Source organism: Perissodus microlepis, chromosome 22 (assembly GCF_051167445.1).
Source record: "Perissodus microlepis isolate ML-2025 ecotype Zambia chromosome 22, ASM5116744v1, whole genome shotgun sequence".
NCBI lineage: Eukaryota > Metazoa > Chordata > Actinopteri > Cichliformes > Cichlidae > Perissodus > Perissodus microlepis.
In genome coordinates, this window is record NC_140481.1 from 25,533,590 (window position 1) to 25,551,489 (window position 17,900).

Here is a 17,900-nt window from a genome sequence, read left to right on the forward strand (position 1 = left end):
AAAACTAAAACAGTGGTCAGAAAATGAGAAGAGACAGCACAATGTTGGTTGATGTTCTTAATGAGAATCAAATGATATGCCGTGACCTTTACAGTCGCCCATTTGTTTGTTGGCACCTATGCAGGATTTTCCCAAAGCATCTCAGACAAGATTCAAACAAATCAGTGTGTTTTGGGAATTATACCATTTCATCCATCTAGGAGAGTTTAGGAGACACATAGTGCGAGTTTTTTTTACTTTATTTTTTCACCCATGTGTATTTACTTCTGTCTTGTACTTTGCATTTTGCACTTTTGATACTGCAGGTCGAACTGAAACATAATCTAATCTTAACAGGACTCATTTGAATACATAGAATTGGATCCAGGCACATAAAGACACTAATAAAACCACACTTCTTCATTTTCTTACTCTTCCATTACCTTCTTTAGCTCACCAGAATGTGATCACCTTAAGCTAAAACCAACTTTAGTTTGTTAGTACTCATATTTCTATCATGATGTTTGTTTGTTTTTTAAAATTAGCAGCAGTTACGCTCACTGAACTGCAACGCTTTCTTAAATGATCCAAAGTAAGAGATTTGTTGAGTGTAAATTTATTACAGTATGACTGCAGCTCACTCCTCCCAAAGCAAATCATAATTCATAGCAGCACTTTACTGACAGAGAAACAGTGTTACTCATCAGTGATGCTGTTGTTGCTGCTGTATCTCAACCCCCACATGCTTCACTCCTCACCACACAGCACTCATTGTTTGTGATGATAACCTAGAGCTCAAGGCTAACAAAACAATCATGGCTGTCAGTGTGACTAACCAGGTCTTTTTATCCCCCAAAATCCTGAGAGGCAGTAAGTGACAGAGGCAGAGGAGGCTGATGGGGAGTGAATACATCACTCCTGCAGTGGTGGCCAATTAAAAGCAAGTTTAAACCCCTCTCTGTCCTCGCTCTGTATTCCTCAGGTGGTTCCCATGTCATGGAGACTGGTTTCCCCTCCGGCGGGACTCCCGTGCTCACGGGAGCTGTAACCAGACACCTGCCTTTGTGTTGTTCGATGCTCTTCAGGTAGATAAAAAAACAGCCGAGGGTGGAGGAGGTGAGGTTAGAGTTGGGGATGCGTGTAGAGGGAGAGGAAAGGAAGGTGCGTCACAGATCTTTGGTTACAGCTGTTTGCAGGCTGTGCGATAAGAGGAAGAAACAGCACAAGAGGCAGAGAGAAGAGGGAAGTGCAGCGCTGAAAGTTATTTGTCTGTGAATCAATGACTTTTGTGAGCACAGCTGCATTGGGAGCCGTTGAAAAGTAGACCGATACGGAGAGGGAGGAATATTTACAGGAGCACTGCATCTCTCTCAATCACCTGGGCGCTCTGCAGCAGACAGACAGCCATTCATCAGAGACTCTCTGTGCCTGATATCAAATCTAATCAAACACTTAGGAGGACATGAAGACCGGCAAGAAATCTTTCATAGGTAGGTGCTCCTTTAATTCACTGTCTCAGAGTATCTGGGGAAAAATGTGCAGTCTCTCAGCAGCACAGCAGAGAGAGGGGGGGATGCACCATGAGACAAGCAACTTTTACAGCTCAGTCATCTAAATACTGTCCTCCCTGCTTTTTCAATCACCGTTTTATCCTCCTTAGTAACTCGTCGTATCTCTGCTCCTTTATCATTCCCTCGGCGTGCTTTGACGTCACTGTCTCTAGTTACATAAGATATTAGATGAAAAATTCAAAGACACTGTATAGCACGCTTCTGTATAACTTCTCACATTATCTGGTTTATTTTCACGATGCCCACATCGGAGTCTCTCACCTTCTCTCTGCAACAGCCGTACATCTCATCTCATTTGTCACCTGAGAGGATAAAAGCTGCTGCTGCTGGGCCTTGGTTTTGTAACTCAGACCAAGGATCAGATGATTCAGGTGTTTTGCGATAGCCTGAAAAACAGTTTGGGGCCCACACAGTTATTAAACCTTAAAGGGATAAGAAAATAGACCCTTTTTTTCCCCCTAAGAGTTGGATGTAATGTAAGAAGCTGCAAGCGGCAGATGGTTAGTTTAGTTTGGCATAAAGACTAGAAAAAGAGGAGACAGAAGGCCTCTGGCAAAAGGTAATAAAATCTGCCTGTAAGCGCCTCTAAAGCTCCCTCAATAACACACTACATTTCTCTGTTTAATCAACGCAAAAGCAAACTATAAAAATGTAAGTTATGATCTCACAGCATACAGAAAACCTCAACTTGTTGTTTATCAGCTACAACATGAAGACAAGAGACATGAAATTCATGACTATGACATCACTATCTTAAAAAAATATACAGTCCAGGAAATCCCCCTTTGGTTTGTGTTCAAGCTAAACAAATGAGATGTATTGTGTTAACAGGTGTGCTTCAAAGCTGCTGTTAGGCACCATTTGTTACATCTGGAAAGAACCTAGCAGGACAGAATATTGAATACAGATATTTTCTCAAAGCTTCCATTGTTATAAAATCTGGATGTTACAGATATGACCAAAAACTCCCCAAAAATGGTCCCTATAAGAGATTGAAACTCTCTCAGAGCTGAGAGTCAGACTACAACCTTGAGTTTTCAATAAAAGAATCCACAGGGTCCATCCAGAGGAAGAAGAAGGTGTAACGGGTCAGAAGTGTGACCAGGAGGATGCTCGTTGTTTTCTTAAACATTCAAACGATCGTCCAGCATAATTTGTCTTGTGGGGTCCGACAGTCAGCTTTGAGTTGTAGTGCAGTGTGTCATTGTGTCACGGCACACAGTTTCTTTAGTCGCAGAAACACAACCAGTTACTACGGGGCTCTCTATGACTTTGTCATCGTCTTCAGAAAGGTTTGTTGTTTGGACACGGTGAAGGGGTCACATATATGAATAATGCTGTTCTCACTACTTCAAATGGCATTTTAAAGCAGTGGGGTGCAAACTATGTAATAGTGTTGTGAAAACCATTTTCAAAGCCAGACACTAAATTTTACTTCCCTCAGTGTGCTTTAGATCGGCTGTGTGAGAATTTGCTTGATTTACAGGCATCTTTAGCAGAGTTAGAGCAGGTAATTGGATCAGTCTTTAAGTAACTGTCACATAATTGAAAACCATCTGGTTTTACCTGCATCTATAAAACTCCCTGAAGCTCTCATCTAATGTCAGTGTAATTTAATTTCCAACTTTCAGCTAAGATCAGTCGTCTAAAGACTTTGACTCATCCGGTCCTGCTCTTATCTCTTTAATGACAGTACCGTGTCCCCTAAACTCATCCAACCTGCTTTGTTGTTGCCTGATGGTTAATCTAATAATCTTTTTAACATACGGAACAACTCTGTTTGGTATTTTGGTAATCTACAAGTATTGCACAGCCTGCCACTAATTTTTACTTCCCTCTTTGTGGATTCGATCATCTCAGTGAGAATTTGTTTGATATAAAGGCATCTTTAGGAGGCTTAGAGCAGACTGGATTGATCTTAAAGAAGCTCTAAGGTAACTGAAAATTGTTCTGTTGAATAAATAAAACCAATCAAGCTTTATTTTGCCTACATGCAAGTCGATCTGGAAAGTCCTTTAATGTCAGCTGCTCAGTAAATTTGTAAAGCAAACATATGCAGTCACACAGACACTGTTTTCAGATTATCCATGTCTTGGCACCATTTCAAATGCCTGACGCTGACCAACGTCACCATCTAAATCACTTCACTCACTTAATTAATTGCTTTGGTTTCATCGCGCATTCGATTGATTTCCACTAGATATCTTCCGAATGAATAACTGACCTCATGAGAGTCACAGTGGACTTACAAAGCCATAAACCACTGATCATAAACTGGACCAAATGAATACCACGGCAGTGAGTAAGCTTTATTTGCTTCTGGGGTATCCTAGAGACGTTACCCTTCACTGGCCAAACTGAGCTGAGAGCTTCTTTAGAAACGTGGCTGCTTTTTATACAGTATGTTTCATATTATTATGATCCAGGGCAAAAACAGAGAAAAGGGAACTGCGTACAGTAACGGAAGTCACCACCAGCCACTGATTCATGATGTTTGGCTCACACAGATGCTGTAGTTAGTGAATGACAGTCTGGTGGTCTGAATGAAAATGGCTCCTGGGTCTTTATTTCTGTCTGCTTCCTTTTTTTCGTTCTAAATTGAGTTTCTAACATGTGAGAAAACACATGTTCGAAGAGAGAACATAATGTCTTTCTGCTATCATTATAGTAATTACAGCAATAACCGCAGTCACATTATGAAAATTAATAGAGGCTTTGCAGCTCCAAATAGGCTGGATCTTCCCACTTGCTTGGCAGAAAATTAAAGTAATGTATTATGGAACAGTTTGTGTGTCTGAGTCATCGCAAAAGAGAGCAAACATTTCTCTTTTTTAACTGATGAAGCAGGCGCATGAGCAGCCATCTAATCCCCCATGGAGGGTAGAAAAATAAAAAACACTTCTCATCTACTGCCCGGGAATTCAAACGCGAAACAAAGAGCGAGTAATTCTAACTCCAGATTTATCAGCCAAAATCTGCTCCCACTCGCAGGGGCCCGGGGGCTGCACTGCGACGCACTCGGGCTCGACCACCACCTCCGGTCTGGCTCTCTGCGGGTCTCTGTGTGAGTAATACTAGGTGCCAGAATGATGCAGATGACACATTAAAACAGAAAAGGGGAACTGGAGGAGGAGAGAGGAGATTTTAGCAGAGATCTGTTTTCAACTGAGTGCCAAGGCTGCCATGACTGCGTGGGTGTGAATAACACAAGGCCATGATTGCTCCTCAGAGCTGGTCAGCGATTGTAATTTGGGTTCTCCATCCTCATTAGCCTTCCTGCCAGCCCTATGGGTGGTCACCAAGGACCTGTTTGCCTCTATGACTCATTCATCCACCTTCTGCTGCCTCCTACCCACTACTCTGGTAGTAAGCAGCCAGCCGAGAGTCCAGGTTGAACCTTACTATTATATTTGAAGCACTGAAATATAATTTTAATGATTTTCTGGACTGATTGATGTTTGTTTGCTTGTTTGGCTCGTACAACATTTCAAAAATTCAGAGATATATTCAAAACAGAAAAATGTTTCCAATTTAGAGGCTTAAATGCACTGCAATTTTTATTCAACACAAGTATGTTAACTCAGTGGGTCATAATTATATTTACATTTTATCTAGCATTAACACAATAAAAAACTTTAAATGTAGCTGTTTAAAAGGCAGAGTCCTTGGAGACTACTGCAAACATGTGAATGGAAAATATCCCATGTTTTGTGATGGTTTAAATTTCTTTAAATGACATGATATTCAGCATTCACAAATATTTACATAGTTTAGAAGCTCTGAGGTCTTGAATTGTCAGTCAGATGTAACTGTAAGAGTGAAACATGGACTTTCTGAGTTACCCTTTGTTCTATTAGCGTCTCGAACTTCAAGCCTGTCTCGGGTTCACTTCCTTTTTGACTATTTTAACTACTCATCTGTCAGGATACAGAAAACTACACACAGTTTCTCCTTTATCCATAAAACTCCCTGAAACTCTCATCTAATGTCATACTTCCAGCTTTTTAGCTTTGTTCGACTTCAGTTCTTACAGTCCTGCTCTTATTTCTGAAATAGCTGGACTAACTGTGTCCCCTGAACTCATTGATAATCACACATCCTTTGATGTTCTGAGATGTTTAATCTGAATATATATAACTTTACATAAGCTGTTTGCAAGAGCTTTATTTTGAGACCTCAGCACAAGCTAAAATACTGTGATCTGGATTATTATTCAACACAATTGGATATGAACTTAAAAGTCTTTTCATGCATTTAAGGAACTCAACAATGTCTTCTTAGTTCTAAGGAGGGTTTTTGACTGTAAAGTCCATTTTGCAAGAACAATAGCCCGTCCCTGCTGACCTACTATCAACATGTGAAGTCTGTAGATGGAGGTGGATAGGTCTCCTTGGCAACACCAAACTTTGTGTCTTGTGTGACCTGTATGATAGCCTCTGCAAGTGCACTGGATGAGAGCGCTTGAGCAATCCGGAGACAAAGGCAACCATTATAATCCTTCAGCTACAGAAAGCTTGAGTTTTCATTCCTCATGATCTTATTGACTGAAGGCTCTCTTTTAGTCTTTTTGGCTGCAACTAAACTAAACAGTGATTATGAGCTTTTAGAGGCGGGGCAAAAGTGCAACACTGTTTACAATATGAGAAAAAACTAAGAAAATGTAAAAGAATATTCATCTTATCACAATTTCATCAGCAAGGACCACAAACTCAAACACAATTAGACAACATTTTTTGATAGAAGATGGCGGGTGGATGGCCAGCACCAACCTAGGCCTCACCGAGGATCGGTGGTGGCTCATAGGTCAGGCAGGTGCCAATAAGAGAGACTGACAAAGTGAGAGAGAGGGAGTGTTGGGCTGGGAATGAGAACATACAGATTTGTGGGGCAGGAAGGATTTTGCAGACTTATCAGAATCAGAATCAGAATACTTTATTGATCCCTGGGGGAAATTATTTTTTTGTTACAGTGCTCCATTATAAACCAACATAAACCAACATTAAGACAAGACAGACAATACGCTAACTAAGAATAGTACAATATATATATATATATATATATATATATATATATATATATATATATATATATATACATAAGTCACTCATTAATAAATAGCTGGAAAAGAAACGTGTAGTTGTAGCAGTAACCAGTGTGTTAAGTGGATGCGTTGTACAGGGAGATGGCCACAGGCAGGAAAGATTTCCTGTGTCATTCAGTGGTGCTTTTCGGTAATCTCAGTCTCTCACTGAACGAGCTCCTGTGACTGACCAGCATGTCATGGAGTGGGTGGGAGGTGTTATCCAACATTGTCTTTATCTTGGACAGCATCCGCCTCTCCGACACCACCTTGAGGGAGTCCAGCTCCATCCCCACAACATTACTGGCCTTACGGATTAGTTTATTAAGTCTGTTGGCATCTGCGACCCTCAGCCTGCTCCCCCAGCATGCAACAGCATAGAGGATCGCACTGGCCACAACAGACTCATAGAAAATCTTGAGCATTTTCTGGCAGATGTTGAAGGACCTCAGTCGCCTCAAAAAATAGAGACGACTCTGGCCCTTCCTGTAAAGTGCTGTGGTGTTTTTAGCCCAGTCCAGTTTATTGTCAATGTGTACTCCAAGGTATTTATAGTCCTCCACAATGTCAACACTGACCCCCTGGATTGAAACAGGGGTCAAGTGTTTCCTGGTCTTCCTGAAGTCCACGATCAGTTCCTTGGTCTTTGCCACGTTGAGCTGCAGATGATTCTGCTCACACCACGTGACAAAGGAGTCGACCACAGCCCGGAAAAGGAGCTGGAAAAGGAGCATATGACGTTCCGGTGAATTACCTCCATTATTTGAGGTTTTCTGGAAGTGAAAATCACAAATTAAATAAAAACTCAATTAACCTTCCAGCCCTGATCTCTGGAAAGTCAGCTGAATGACACAGAGGATCACCACACCAGATACGGGCCTGAATGGTTATATCACTCAAAATAACTTTCTGACATGCAGCACCTTTAAGAAATTACACCTTTTATCTCTCTACGAAGCACTAAGAATGGAGTTCAAAAAAGTTATGCTCAAAGTCATATTTTATTTAGTTACCTTCGTTCGAGTAACTTTAAATGAGTTTCAGTTACTACTCGGCCTCTACCCTAAAGATCTGGTTTCATTTTGTCTCATGTGAGGCTCAAACTGGGGCAGGTGTTTGATGCAGCGCACAAGCCAATTTGACAAAAGCAGTACCACGCTGAGGCTGGGAAGTTATCGTCAATGCCACCCCGTGAGAGCTGGAAAGCCTTTTAGTGGAACGGCTGGCAGGTGCCTCACACGACTGCTTGTCAGCGAGTGGAAATTTTGCCTGTCTGCTCAGCATCAATCACACGATTGGACAGAGTGATGGAAAGCAGGGCAGCCTGTGTGAAAGTGCTAAATAAAACCTGATTAATCTGTCATTTGACAGAAGGTAACGCTGGTGGAGAGACAGAAAGAAACTCAGTCATACGAATCCTTGCCGAGAGATGATGAAATAATATACTTGAATAATTCACAGAAAGACTACACGAGGGGAGGGGAACCCCATCATTCCAAGCCAGGGAGAGGTGTTGGTGTCCCGTAATCAGATCCACTGTGTTTCTGTGTGTAAACAGAACCGAAGCTGAGCTGTGTGTGTTTGCTTAGGTAGCCATCCAGGGTTTGATCTGTCATACTGCCAGCTGGCTCTGAGCTACTTTCTATTTGGGCCCCTTCAAATAAAGCACCCCACTTCCCTTTTCTCTTAATACATGAACTGGTCCTGAGGAGTCTCACTTCCTTTAAATGGTGCATGACTGTCACATTGTTAAAAGGGACAAAAACAGAGGAGTTTCCCACTGACACATCTCAGCTGAATGAATCCTAATCTTACCGAAACAGATGTTTATCACAGCTGAGGGGAAGTAAGCGCTTACAGTCTTAAAGTGAAGTACAAGTCAGCAGCCTATAAAGTGAACAGTTAATCAAAGGAAAATTTTAAATTCTGATCATAAAATCATAGTTTTAGTCAATTTTCTGTGAATATGCTCAATATTTACTGTTCAAAACTGAAAGCTTGATGGTTTAGTTTATTTTTTTGATAATAAAAAAACCAAGTGGCCCACTTGGACTGCAGGAAATTGAAAAAGGATATTTAATCAGTATTTTCTGATAAATACTAGTTTGCAGATTAACCTGTGAGAGCTAACACATCTCAGGGTTATTTCATTTGGTAAGAGAAAGGGATGTTTTTGGTGTTAACAGCAATGATTAGTTCAAAAGCCACGAATTATATTCTGATTGGATCCAAGGTTCGTATGCTTGACTACCGTCGATGACGACTTACATCTCGTGGTGTTAATCAGTACCAGAGTGTAAACTACTCCTCACATTGGAAATGTCACTCAAGTAGAAGTAAAGTCATTTTTACACACCAATACAACAGGAGATGGCCTCATCAGACACGTTCGCAGTACTGAAAATACTCAGTGCGGTTTAGTTAGGGGCTTCCTGCACACATTACACCCACTCACATACTGTGAATTCACTGCACAATTACGCTTTTTACTCTCACATGGGTGCAGTCGGACGTTACACAGACTTTGCAGTGGCAGGTTAAAAACAACAACGTTTAATGGCCGCCTCAGCTATGCATTTCCATTCAAAGCCCGGAGCAACAGTGCACATTTGCATTTTTCTGTATGACTTTATCAGTCTCTCACGTTGTTGTGGAGGAATTTTAGCCCACTCTACTTCAGCTCATTGAGGTCTGCAGGCATTCATTTATGCACAGCTCCCACTGCAGCACTTCAGTCAGATTAAGGTCTGGACTTTGACGGGATCATTGCATCATGTTGAGTCTTTTCTTTTTCAGTAATTTTGTTTTGATTTTCCCTAGTTGCATGATCCAATTTCATCCGTGTTTCAATTGACAGACAGATGGCCTCAAGAATACTTTGGTATTCCAAGGAGTTTGTGGTCAACTGGATGACTGGAAGGTTCCCAAGTCCTGTGGCTTTAAAACAAGCCCAAATCATCACCCCTCCACCGCCATACTCCACAGCTTGTATGAGGTGTTTTGTTTTCACCAAATATGGTGCTGTGCATTAGTGCCTTACATCTCCACTTTGATCTTGTCTGACCAAAGGACATTGTTCTGGAAGTCTCATTCAGATGCAGCTTTGCAAACATAAGCCCTGCTGCCATGTTCTTCCTCGAGAGATGTTCTCCCAGCAACCCTTCCAAACAAGCCACACTTGTTCAGTCTAATTGTGCTGTGAAGAACTTTGACATTTAACATGTTAACTGAGGACTTGTTTTTCCCTACAATTTCTCTGAGCATTGCACAGTCTGACCTTGGGGTGAATTTGCTGAGACTTCCCTCTCCTGGGATGATTGTGGCATTGTGTTAGGATGCCTGAAACTCAAGACCACCAAAACATAAAAGTGCTCACACTAGATGATGAGCCATTGATTAGCAGCACCTTGCTCCTACCCAACCTCCTAAATAGTATGTCAAGTCATAAGAGTGTACTTATGAATAATATTGTTCTATCATAATATTAAATGGTATCCTTCAGTTTCATTGGTAGTCTCTTCAGCCACTTGCCTCAAAGTTGAGAAATGTTTAACCCAAGTTATTTTTTTATGAGCTTCTGAATCTTTTTTTCTGTGGTCTCTGGTCATCACACCACTGCTAGTACTTTCCTGTATTGAATATTCTTGTATAAACCTGAGAAACTGAGAAGAAATTTTCTTGAAAATCCAGTAAAATGGTCACAGTGGCTTGAATATCAGCTGCAAAGCATATTTTCTATGCAAAATATGAATCAGTTACTCTGTGAAATAAGTATGGTGATGAATAAATGCAGAGGAGCTAGAAAGAAGTGCCTCTCATATACGCTTGAATAAATGCTGTTTTGCACTGCAACATCATTGCTATCACTCAGTGAGAGATTAAATAACACTTTCAATCAGCAGATACCTATTAATGTCAACACTTCCTGGAAAATTTGCATGCACTCACCTTCCTTGCTGGGCAGTGTATACCCATCTGCATTATGGCACGGTTATGTAATTATATAACAGGGTTAGTGGACCACATCTGTGACAGTTGGACCCATCACTGCTTAAGCTCAGATGATCATGATGTCAAATGTTATTTCTCTGAATTTATATAATTATCGTGCAAAGTCACCTTCATAACCCCAACCTTGTGTGTGTGCCGTGCGCAATGTCATGGCTACACTTTTTACTTGGAGTGAATTACTTAGAACGAGAGAAGCAGGGAGATTTCTGGAAACTTCTTTGCTTTAAATAGAGGACTGTCTGCAGCACATGCAGTATTTTTCCTTCTTTTTTCCCCTGTGCACTTTATGGCTTTATCACCTTTTTGTTGGTTATTGGGATCAGGCACTGCAGCTGTTGCAGGCTGAGGGTGAAATGCAGCAGTCGTGACATACATTTCTGCATACCCTCAGAAGATGAAAGCGTTGCAGCAGGGGGAAAAACGGGAGCTGCTGCCACATGATTTCACAAGACCATTCCTGGGATTGCACTTCTTCCTCTCCTTCTCCATAATAACTGGCGATAATCCCTTTTGTGCCTGTGGTGCTAACAGCCAGTTTGGAGATTTTCCATTGAGAGAGAACAAGGAGGGGAGGAGGGGGGGGGGGGGGGGTTGGAGGAGGAGGTGCTGGTGGTGGGAGTGTGGTAGGGGGTGCTTTCACCCACCTCCTCTTCTTCCTCCTCCTCCTATGCGGTGGGCTCTCTCGTCATTCCCCCCACCTCGCCCCCTGCAGGCAGAATATGGCTGCAGCGGAATCCCGTGACGTCACGAGACTGTTGCCGTGGAGACGACGTTGACGAAAACGGGGCGTCACCTCCTGATACCACGTGGTCCCCCTATAAGCTACATTGGCTGGCTCGAGCAGCGGCAGTCCAGAGCGGAGCGCGGACGATTGGAGTTCAGTCTGCGCGTTTGATGCCACATAAAAAACCAACGGTAGCTAACGGTTAGAGGACCAGGACCACAGAGGAAATATCACTGCATCTTTTTGCTTCATATTTTTAAACTTTTGGATATTTATTTATCGCTGAACATGGCCGTGACTGAAGCTGGGTGTGATCTAACTTACTGCAAAATGAGGGGAATTGTAGCTGTTCTCACTGGTGAGCCTAAAAAAATTACACTTTTATTTACAACGCTACCCAAATATTCATCACTAAATCAAGCTGTAAATTACAACAAATTAGGCCTGTCTTTTAAATTATTTTTAGTAATAAAAATCAGATGTAAATTAATTAATTAAAAAGATTGTTTTTATTTATTTTGTTCTGCATTTAAATGGTGGAAAATTCAAACCTGGACATAAACGAAACCGGTATGGAAATCTGAATAAGTATGTCAAATCGGGTTATTTGTGTTGTAATAAGGATTTGTGATGGAAAATGTTTTGTTGGCTGCCACTGTTGGTATCTGAATGAATGACCCAAGTGGTTGCATAACCTATAAGCCCGCGACATAAGAGGTCTATACACACTACACGCAAGCCTACACTGGAAATGCGATATTTAAAACTCACAAATTGCGGATTAGGACTCAAACACAGATTTTTTTTCTCTCTAATTAGAGAGAAATGTTTGGATCACGATTGGATCATACTAACATAAAGGGGTTCCCTCTTTTTCTGCAGCTTTCATCAAGGAGAGAAAAATGGGTCTGAATGACTTCATCCAGAAGCTGGTGTCTACTCCACATATCTGCCAACAGTGAGTATTCATATTTTAAAATAAAATAAACAAATGAGATGGTTGGAGGTGTAAGATTTTGGTTTTGAAAATTGACCTTTAAGTGAGGGCACAAAGAACATCTCTCTTGGCTCCAGTTACTTCCTGGATTTCAGCTTCTAGTGTTTATTTCTGACTGCTATCCCATTCATGATTAGTGCGCACAGGTCCCGACCAATCCAATCAGCCACCTGGGTTTAGCAGGACATTCTGTTAAAAGCATAATCTGGGTCCAACAAGCCAAGTTAATAATAGTTCTTTCATGAGAGGCTTGCTAACAATCTCACCACTGCATAATCACCTCTCAAGCAAATCCCCTGTGTTCCCTTGACAAGGATAAACCTGTAATTCAATTATTACATGATACATGGCTTGGCCCTGTGTCAGAGTGGGGTGGGAAAAAGACAAAAAAAAAAACCCAGGTGTTGCATCTGACCTCTCCAGATGCTCCAGGGGGGCATCTGAGCTGGACCCCTGAGTCCTGCAGAGCAGGCTGAACCCTGTCTTTGCGGATCAGCAGCTTAAGGTTTTCTCAGACAGGTTGAGCTTTGACAAGCCTTGGTGAACTTGACCTGTCTGGAAGTTTCAGACAGTCATTGGAGTCGCACCCACGCAGAGGACATCCATTCAGCTTCTCAGTTTCAGAAACCTCTTAAGAAATCTCAAATCCAATCATCTGTGCTGAATAAAAACCAGGTGAAGTCAGAATCCTCCGTATGAATGAGTCTTTGTCTCTCTGTTTTCAGTGTCGAAGTTAACAACTTCCTGAAGATTGATGAGAATCAGAACGAGGAGGTCGAAAATGAACTTCCTGATAGTGATGTAAGCAGAAACTATTTACTTTCATCACAGTCTGACTCATTTTATCTGTAAAATGTGGCACTGTTGTGATCTTCCCCGTGTTGTATCTTTCAGATGTGCCTAAATTCTCAAAGTTCACTGACTGAGGACACTCAGTAAGTATACTTCAAAGAAATCTCTATGCCACAATTTTGACAAACATAAATGAGAACAAATTATAAATGAAATTTTCTATCTTTTTCTCTTCTTTAGGATCAAGCCCTGTGATTTTGACTACCTTAAAATCATTGGAAAAGGCAGCTTTGGAAAGGTGAGTCTGTCCTTGTGTGCAGCCTTTTATGTAACCGCTCTCCTCCACACATATAGGTCATCTCTGCAACTACATTACTAATGCAAATGTTTGATGGCAAACAGGTTTTACTGGCTCGGCACAAGGAGACCACCAAGTACTACGCTGTCAAAGTGTTACAGAAGAAAATCATCCTGAAGAAGAAAGAGGTAGGACCCCTCCTCTATCTATTTTCTCTCTGCTGGTAATGTGAAATGCAATGAAAACGGCATGTTATAATCCATCTTCTCTCCTCCAGCAAAAGCATATCATGGCTGAGCGCAGTGTGCTGATGAAGAACATCAAGCATCCCTTCCTGGTGGGGCTGCACTACTCCTTCCAGACTACTGACAAGCTGTACTTTGTGCTGGACTACGTCAACGGTGGAGAAGTAAGCCACAGTCCGGCAGAATGAGGACAGAATATATAACCTTGTTTGAAACAGATGCTGACAGATGTTTGCTTTTTTCTACTCCAGCTGTTCTACCATCTCCAGAGAGAGAGAATTTTCCTGGAGCCCAGAGCCAGGTTCTACGCTGCTGAAATTGCAAGTGCACTTGGCTACCTCCACTCTCTGCACATAGTGTACAGGTAAAGAGTGATGCCACAGCTCCCCCTAGTGGACATCTGTAAACCTGTGCCCTGATGCATTTAGAGTAAACATTTTTTGTCTTGTTTTTGACAGGGACCTGAAGCCAGAGAACATCCTGCTAGACTCACAGGGCCACATTGTCCTAACAGACTTTGGCCTCTGCAAAGAAGGCCTTGAGCCCAACGGTACCACGACAACCTTCTGTGGGACACCTGAGGTAAAAGATACATCCTTAGATATTTGTTCATCGTTAGTATGAACTCAGTACGACTTCTGAGGAATAATGTTGGACTTGCATTGAACTTTTCTCTCTGTTTTTCTCTCAGTATTTGGCTCCCGAGGTTCTCCAGAAGCAGGCGTATGACCGCACTGTCGACTGGTGGTGCCTGGGATCGGTGCTCTATGAAATGCTCTATGGACTTGTAAGTGGAAACCGGTGACTTTATGCCTTTTTAAATCTCCTGATTGTTTATACAAGATTAACACAACTCCTTTCTTTTTTTTTGAAACAGCCTCCATTCTACAGTCGCAACACGGCTGAAATGTACAGTAACATCCTGCACAAGGCTCCGGTGCTCAAGCCCAACGTGTCGAATGCAGGCAGGGACCTGCTCGAGGGGCTTTTGCAGAAGGACCGCACCAAGAGGCTGGGAGGAAAGGATGACTTTGTAAGTGCACACATCACATAGAGCCCTGATTCCCAGACTGTGGGCTGCAGTCCCCTAGTGGCTTTTGCAAGTACTGCAACTGGGCTGCAAGAAGTCACCTGCTGTAAATTAAAAACATTAATCTTCAACAGTATAATTTAGTATAAAGTTGCAGTTAAGGGTTTGCATTTTTGAAAGAAATGGAACAAGTCAAACAAAGGGTTGGAATTAAAATAATTACACAATCATTCTTCATTTTCTGACCTACTTTTGAACCCGAACTCGTCCAAAATCAAGCACAAAACAAGGAAATACTTGATCTTAGGCTTGCGTGATGATCGAAGCTGTTATTAAAGTTTTGGGTGGTCCAAAAAGGATTTTCACATATTGAAATGTGCCACTGACCTCTCAAGTTTGGGAATGGCTAACATACAGGACTGTAACAGATTGTGACACTTGTTTTCCATCACTGTGCTCATCCAGTTTCTCTTTTTTCCTTCAGCTTGAACTGAAGTACCATTCGTTCTTCTCTCCAATCAACTGGGAGGACCTGATGGCCAAGAAGATCACACCTCCATTTGTTCCATCAGTGGTATGTATTACTCATTATAATTTAATCAGAATGATTTGTTGTCCCAGAACAAGGCTATCACAGTATCACTTTCATGTTTCACTTCACGATTATAGTGAACTACATTAATGCAATATTGAGAGGCTTTAACCATAACTGTACAAAAGCATTAAAAAGAACAGTTACACAATATTTACAATATTACTGCGTCTGCTTTATTGACATCTGCTGGAAATCCAAAGCCTTTTTGTTAATGGAATAGTCAGGAATAGAAGGAAACTCATACATCTAGTGAATGTGGACATTGTGCTTATGCTGTGAAACACCCTCATATCAGTGGCAAATTCATTATTATACATGCAATTTTTCTAACGTCTTCCCCATCTTTGTGTTACAGTCTGGTCCCACGGACCTGCGACACTTTGACCCTGAGTTCACCCACCTGCCAGTGTCGTCCTCTCTTTGCACAGACACGCTGACTGTGACCAGCAGCGTCAAGGAAGCAGCCGGAGCCTTTCCCGGTTTCTCTTACGGGCCTCCAGCCGAACACTCCTTCATGTGATCGCCAACATTTCTTCCTGTCTGTCCTGAGAATGAGCAGGAAGCAGGACAAAAGCTCCAGACTGTGTTGCTTTGACACATGGACCAAACTGGAGCGGCTTGTCTAGGAGGACGTTATAAGAGGATCTAACTGACAAGAACACTGAGGGATGAGGGTCAGATCTTGAGTTAGCTTGTGCATGACCAGTGTACAGATGAAGGACTCTCATGTTACAACACAGCCGGCCCTACAGACTTCTGCCTGTCTGTAGGGCATCAAACTACAATACATATGTGCCATGCATGGATGCACGTCATGGCCCTAAAACATCTCTGATGGCTCCGGTGAAGTGACATGAAGAGAAGTGCCTGAAGTTCAAAAGGCAGTTCGGACGACAACAGCAGAGCCAGCTTTATCGGAAAAAACAAAAACATCGAGGCAGTTTCTTTTGTTTGGACTTTTGACAAGAACGCTAGCCGTTTAAAGGTGATGCCTTCATTTAATTTCTACATATGTCCAAGCTCTGCGTTTTTCTTAATGTTCACACTGTGTTTTGTCTTCATGTGAATGCTCAATTGCACTCGAGGAAACAAGGGTCAGGAAAAGTGAAGCTTATTTTGCTTGAAGCATCAGAAACTTTGGATTAGACAGCTGTATATCTCTTATTTAGCTTCATATCTCTGCTCTGAACAAAAAAGAAACGACAGTATCTCGATATTACGCACCTGCTAGTACTTCTTGGACCAAACAGACTCATTAAGACTTTATTTTTGACCCGTTTGTCCTCATGAACTGAACTTTTATTGTACTGTGTAGAAAAAGAAAAGAAGTTACATATATTTTATTAACCACAAACATTCACTGTTTACTAGATTATGAATAATTTCTAAATGTCGATTGGTGTATCAAAATATCCAAGTAGATTTATTTCATCCAAAGCAATATAATTTATTTTTGGGTTTTCACTTCCTTGTCATCTTCATCTAGCGACTACATTAGTTTATATCTGCTGTTTGCAAACTTTACAAAGGACTAAGGAAGAGTTCAACCAGCAATAACAGCCCCACATCAATGATAGCACATTGTATATCAACCTTATTTTAACTTAAAAGTGATTGCTGTTTTATTGCAAACACTCCAGACAAACTGTAGAGTCTATGATCACAAATGTCTGTGTATTTATGCATCATGTAGAGAAGAACTGTGAATGTCTTGTGCCTGTCCAAGGCGGCCTGATCCGTGTATAATGTATCTACATATCTCTTCCCCCTAAACCTGTTGGTCCCTTTTTGTAGAAAGATATCTTTAAAAGAAAAAAGCTTAATGAACTCTGAGAGGAACCCGCTGGGTGGAGTAGGCACTGGCGTTGTTGAGCCTCGGGCCTCCTGCGTAAGATGGTTCTGGAAAGTGCAATAAAATATTGTTAACACGGAAAGAATAATTAAATATTTTATCTCTTTTTATCAAAAGTGTAAGGTAACTTTATGCTCTGATAGTCATTATTAAGAGAGGCTTGTCACCTGAGCACGGATTACTCATGATATCTTTACTCCATTTTTAAATCTCCATATTTCAGGTTTCTGCATCCCCAGAAAAGAATTTTAAAGCCTGCTGAAAATAATCATACTAAAAAACAAGGCAGCACACAGCTCTAGATCATTTTCTTCCATATTTGGAAGCGTTAAGTTTCTGTTTTGTATTTTTTATGTATATTTATTTTCATGCCACTGCTACTGTACAAACAAGACTATTTACATGATCAACTGAAAAAACTGAACTGTAATCTGTGTCAGAAATGGCAAATAAAGTCTCTAAATCTAAGTCTCGTCTACTGATAATTTTTTTTGTATTAATGACCTAAATCTAAAAAGTAATTATTAACTGAAGATTGTAACTGATTGCATGCTGCAGGTATCTCTGCTAGAAAGAGAGGTTAAAGTTCACAGGAAATCTTCCAGATGTATTTACATTTTATTATAATGAAATTGTGGAAGCTAAATGAATAATTTTTCTACATACTGACAGCTTTTACTTTAGCTCCTTCTTAATTCAGTTGTGCTGTGAGGATATAAACAGCAG

The 17,900-nt window shown here is 41.3% G+C and overlaps 1 protein-coding gene across 2 annotated transcripts; it reads left to right on the forward strand.

Moving 5' to 3' along the window:
- Positions 1-982: 982 nt before the first annotated feature.
- On the forward strand, positions 983-17,642 carry LOC146363282 (serine/threonine-protein kinase Sgk1). Of its 2 annotated transcripts, none has more exons than XM_084920131.1 (13): positions 983-1,469; positions 12,248-12,323; positions 13,088-13,163; positions 13,257-13,297; positions 13,395-13,452; positions 13,557-13,640; positions 13,730-13,861; positions 13,949-14,061; positions 14,156-14,279; positions 14,389-14,484; positions 14,575-14,730; positions 15,212-15,301; positions 15,678-17,642. In XM_084920131.1, the coding sequence occupies exons 1-13, from the start codon at positions 1,442-1,444 to the stop codon at positions 15,840-15,842; spliced, it is 1,239 nt and encodes a 412-aa protein (XP_084776257.1). In that variant the 5' UTR covers positions 983-1,441; the 3' UTR covers positions 15,843-17,642. The 2 variants fall into 2 exon arrangements, with proteins under 2 accessions (XP_084776257.1, XP_084776256.1); XM_084920130.1 differs by lacking the exon at positions 983-1,469 and adding an exon at positions 11,476-11,723.
- The last annotated feature ends 258 nt before the right edge of the window (positions 17,643-17,900 follow it).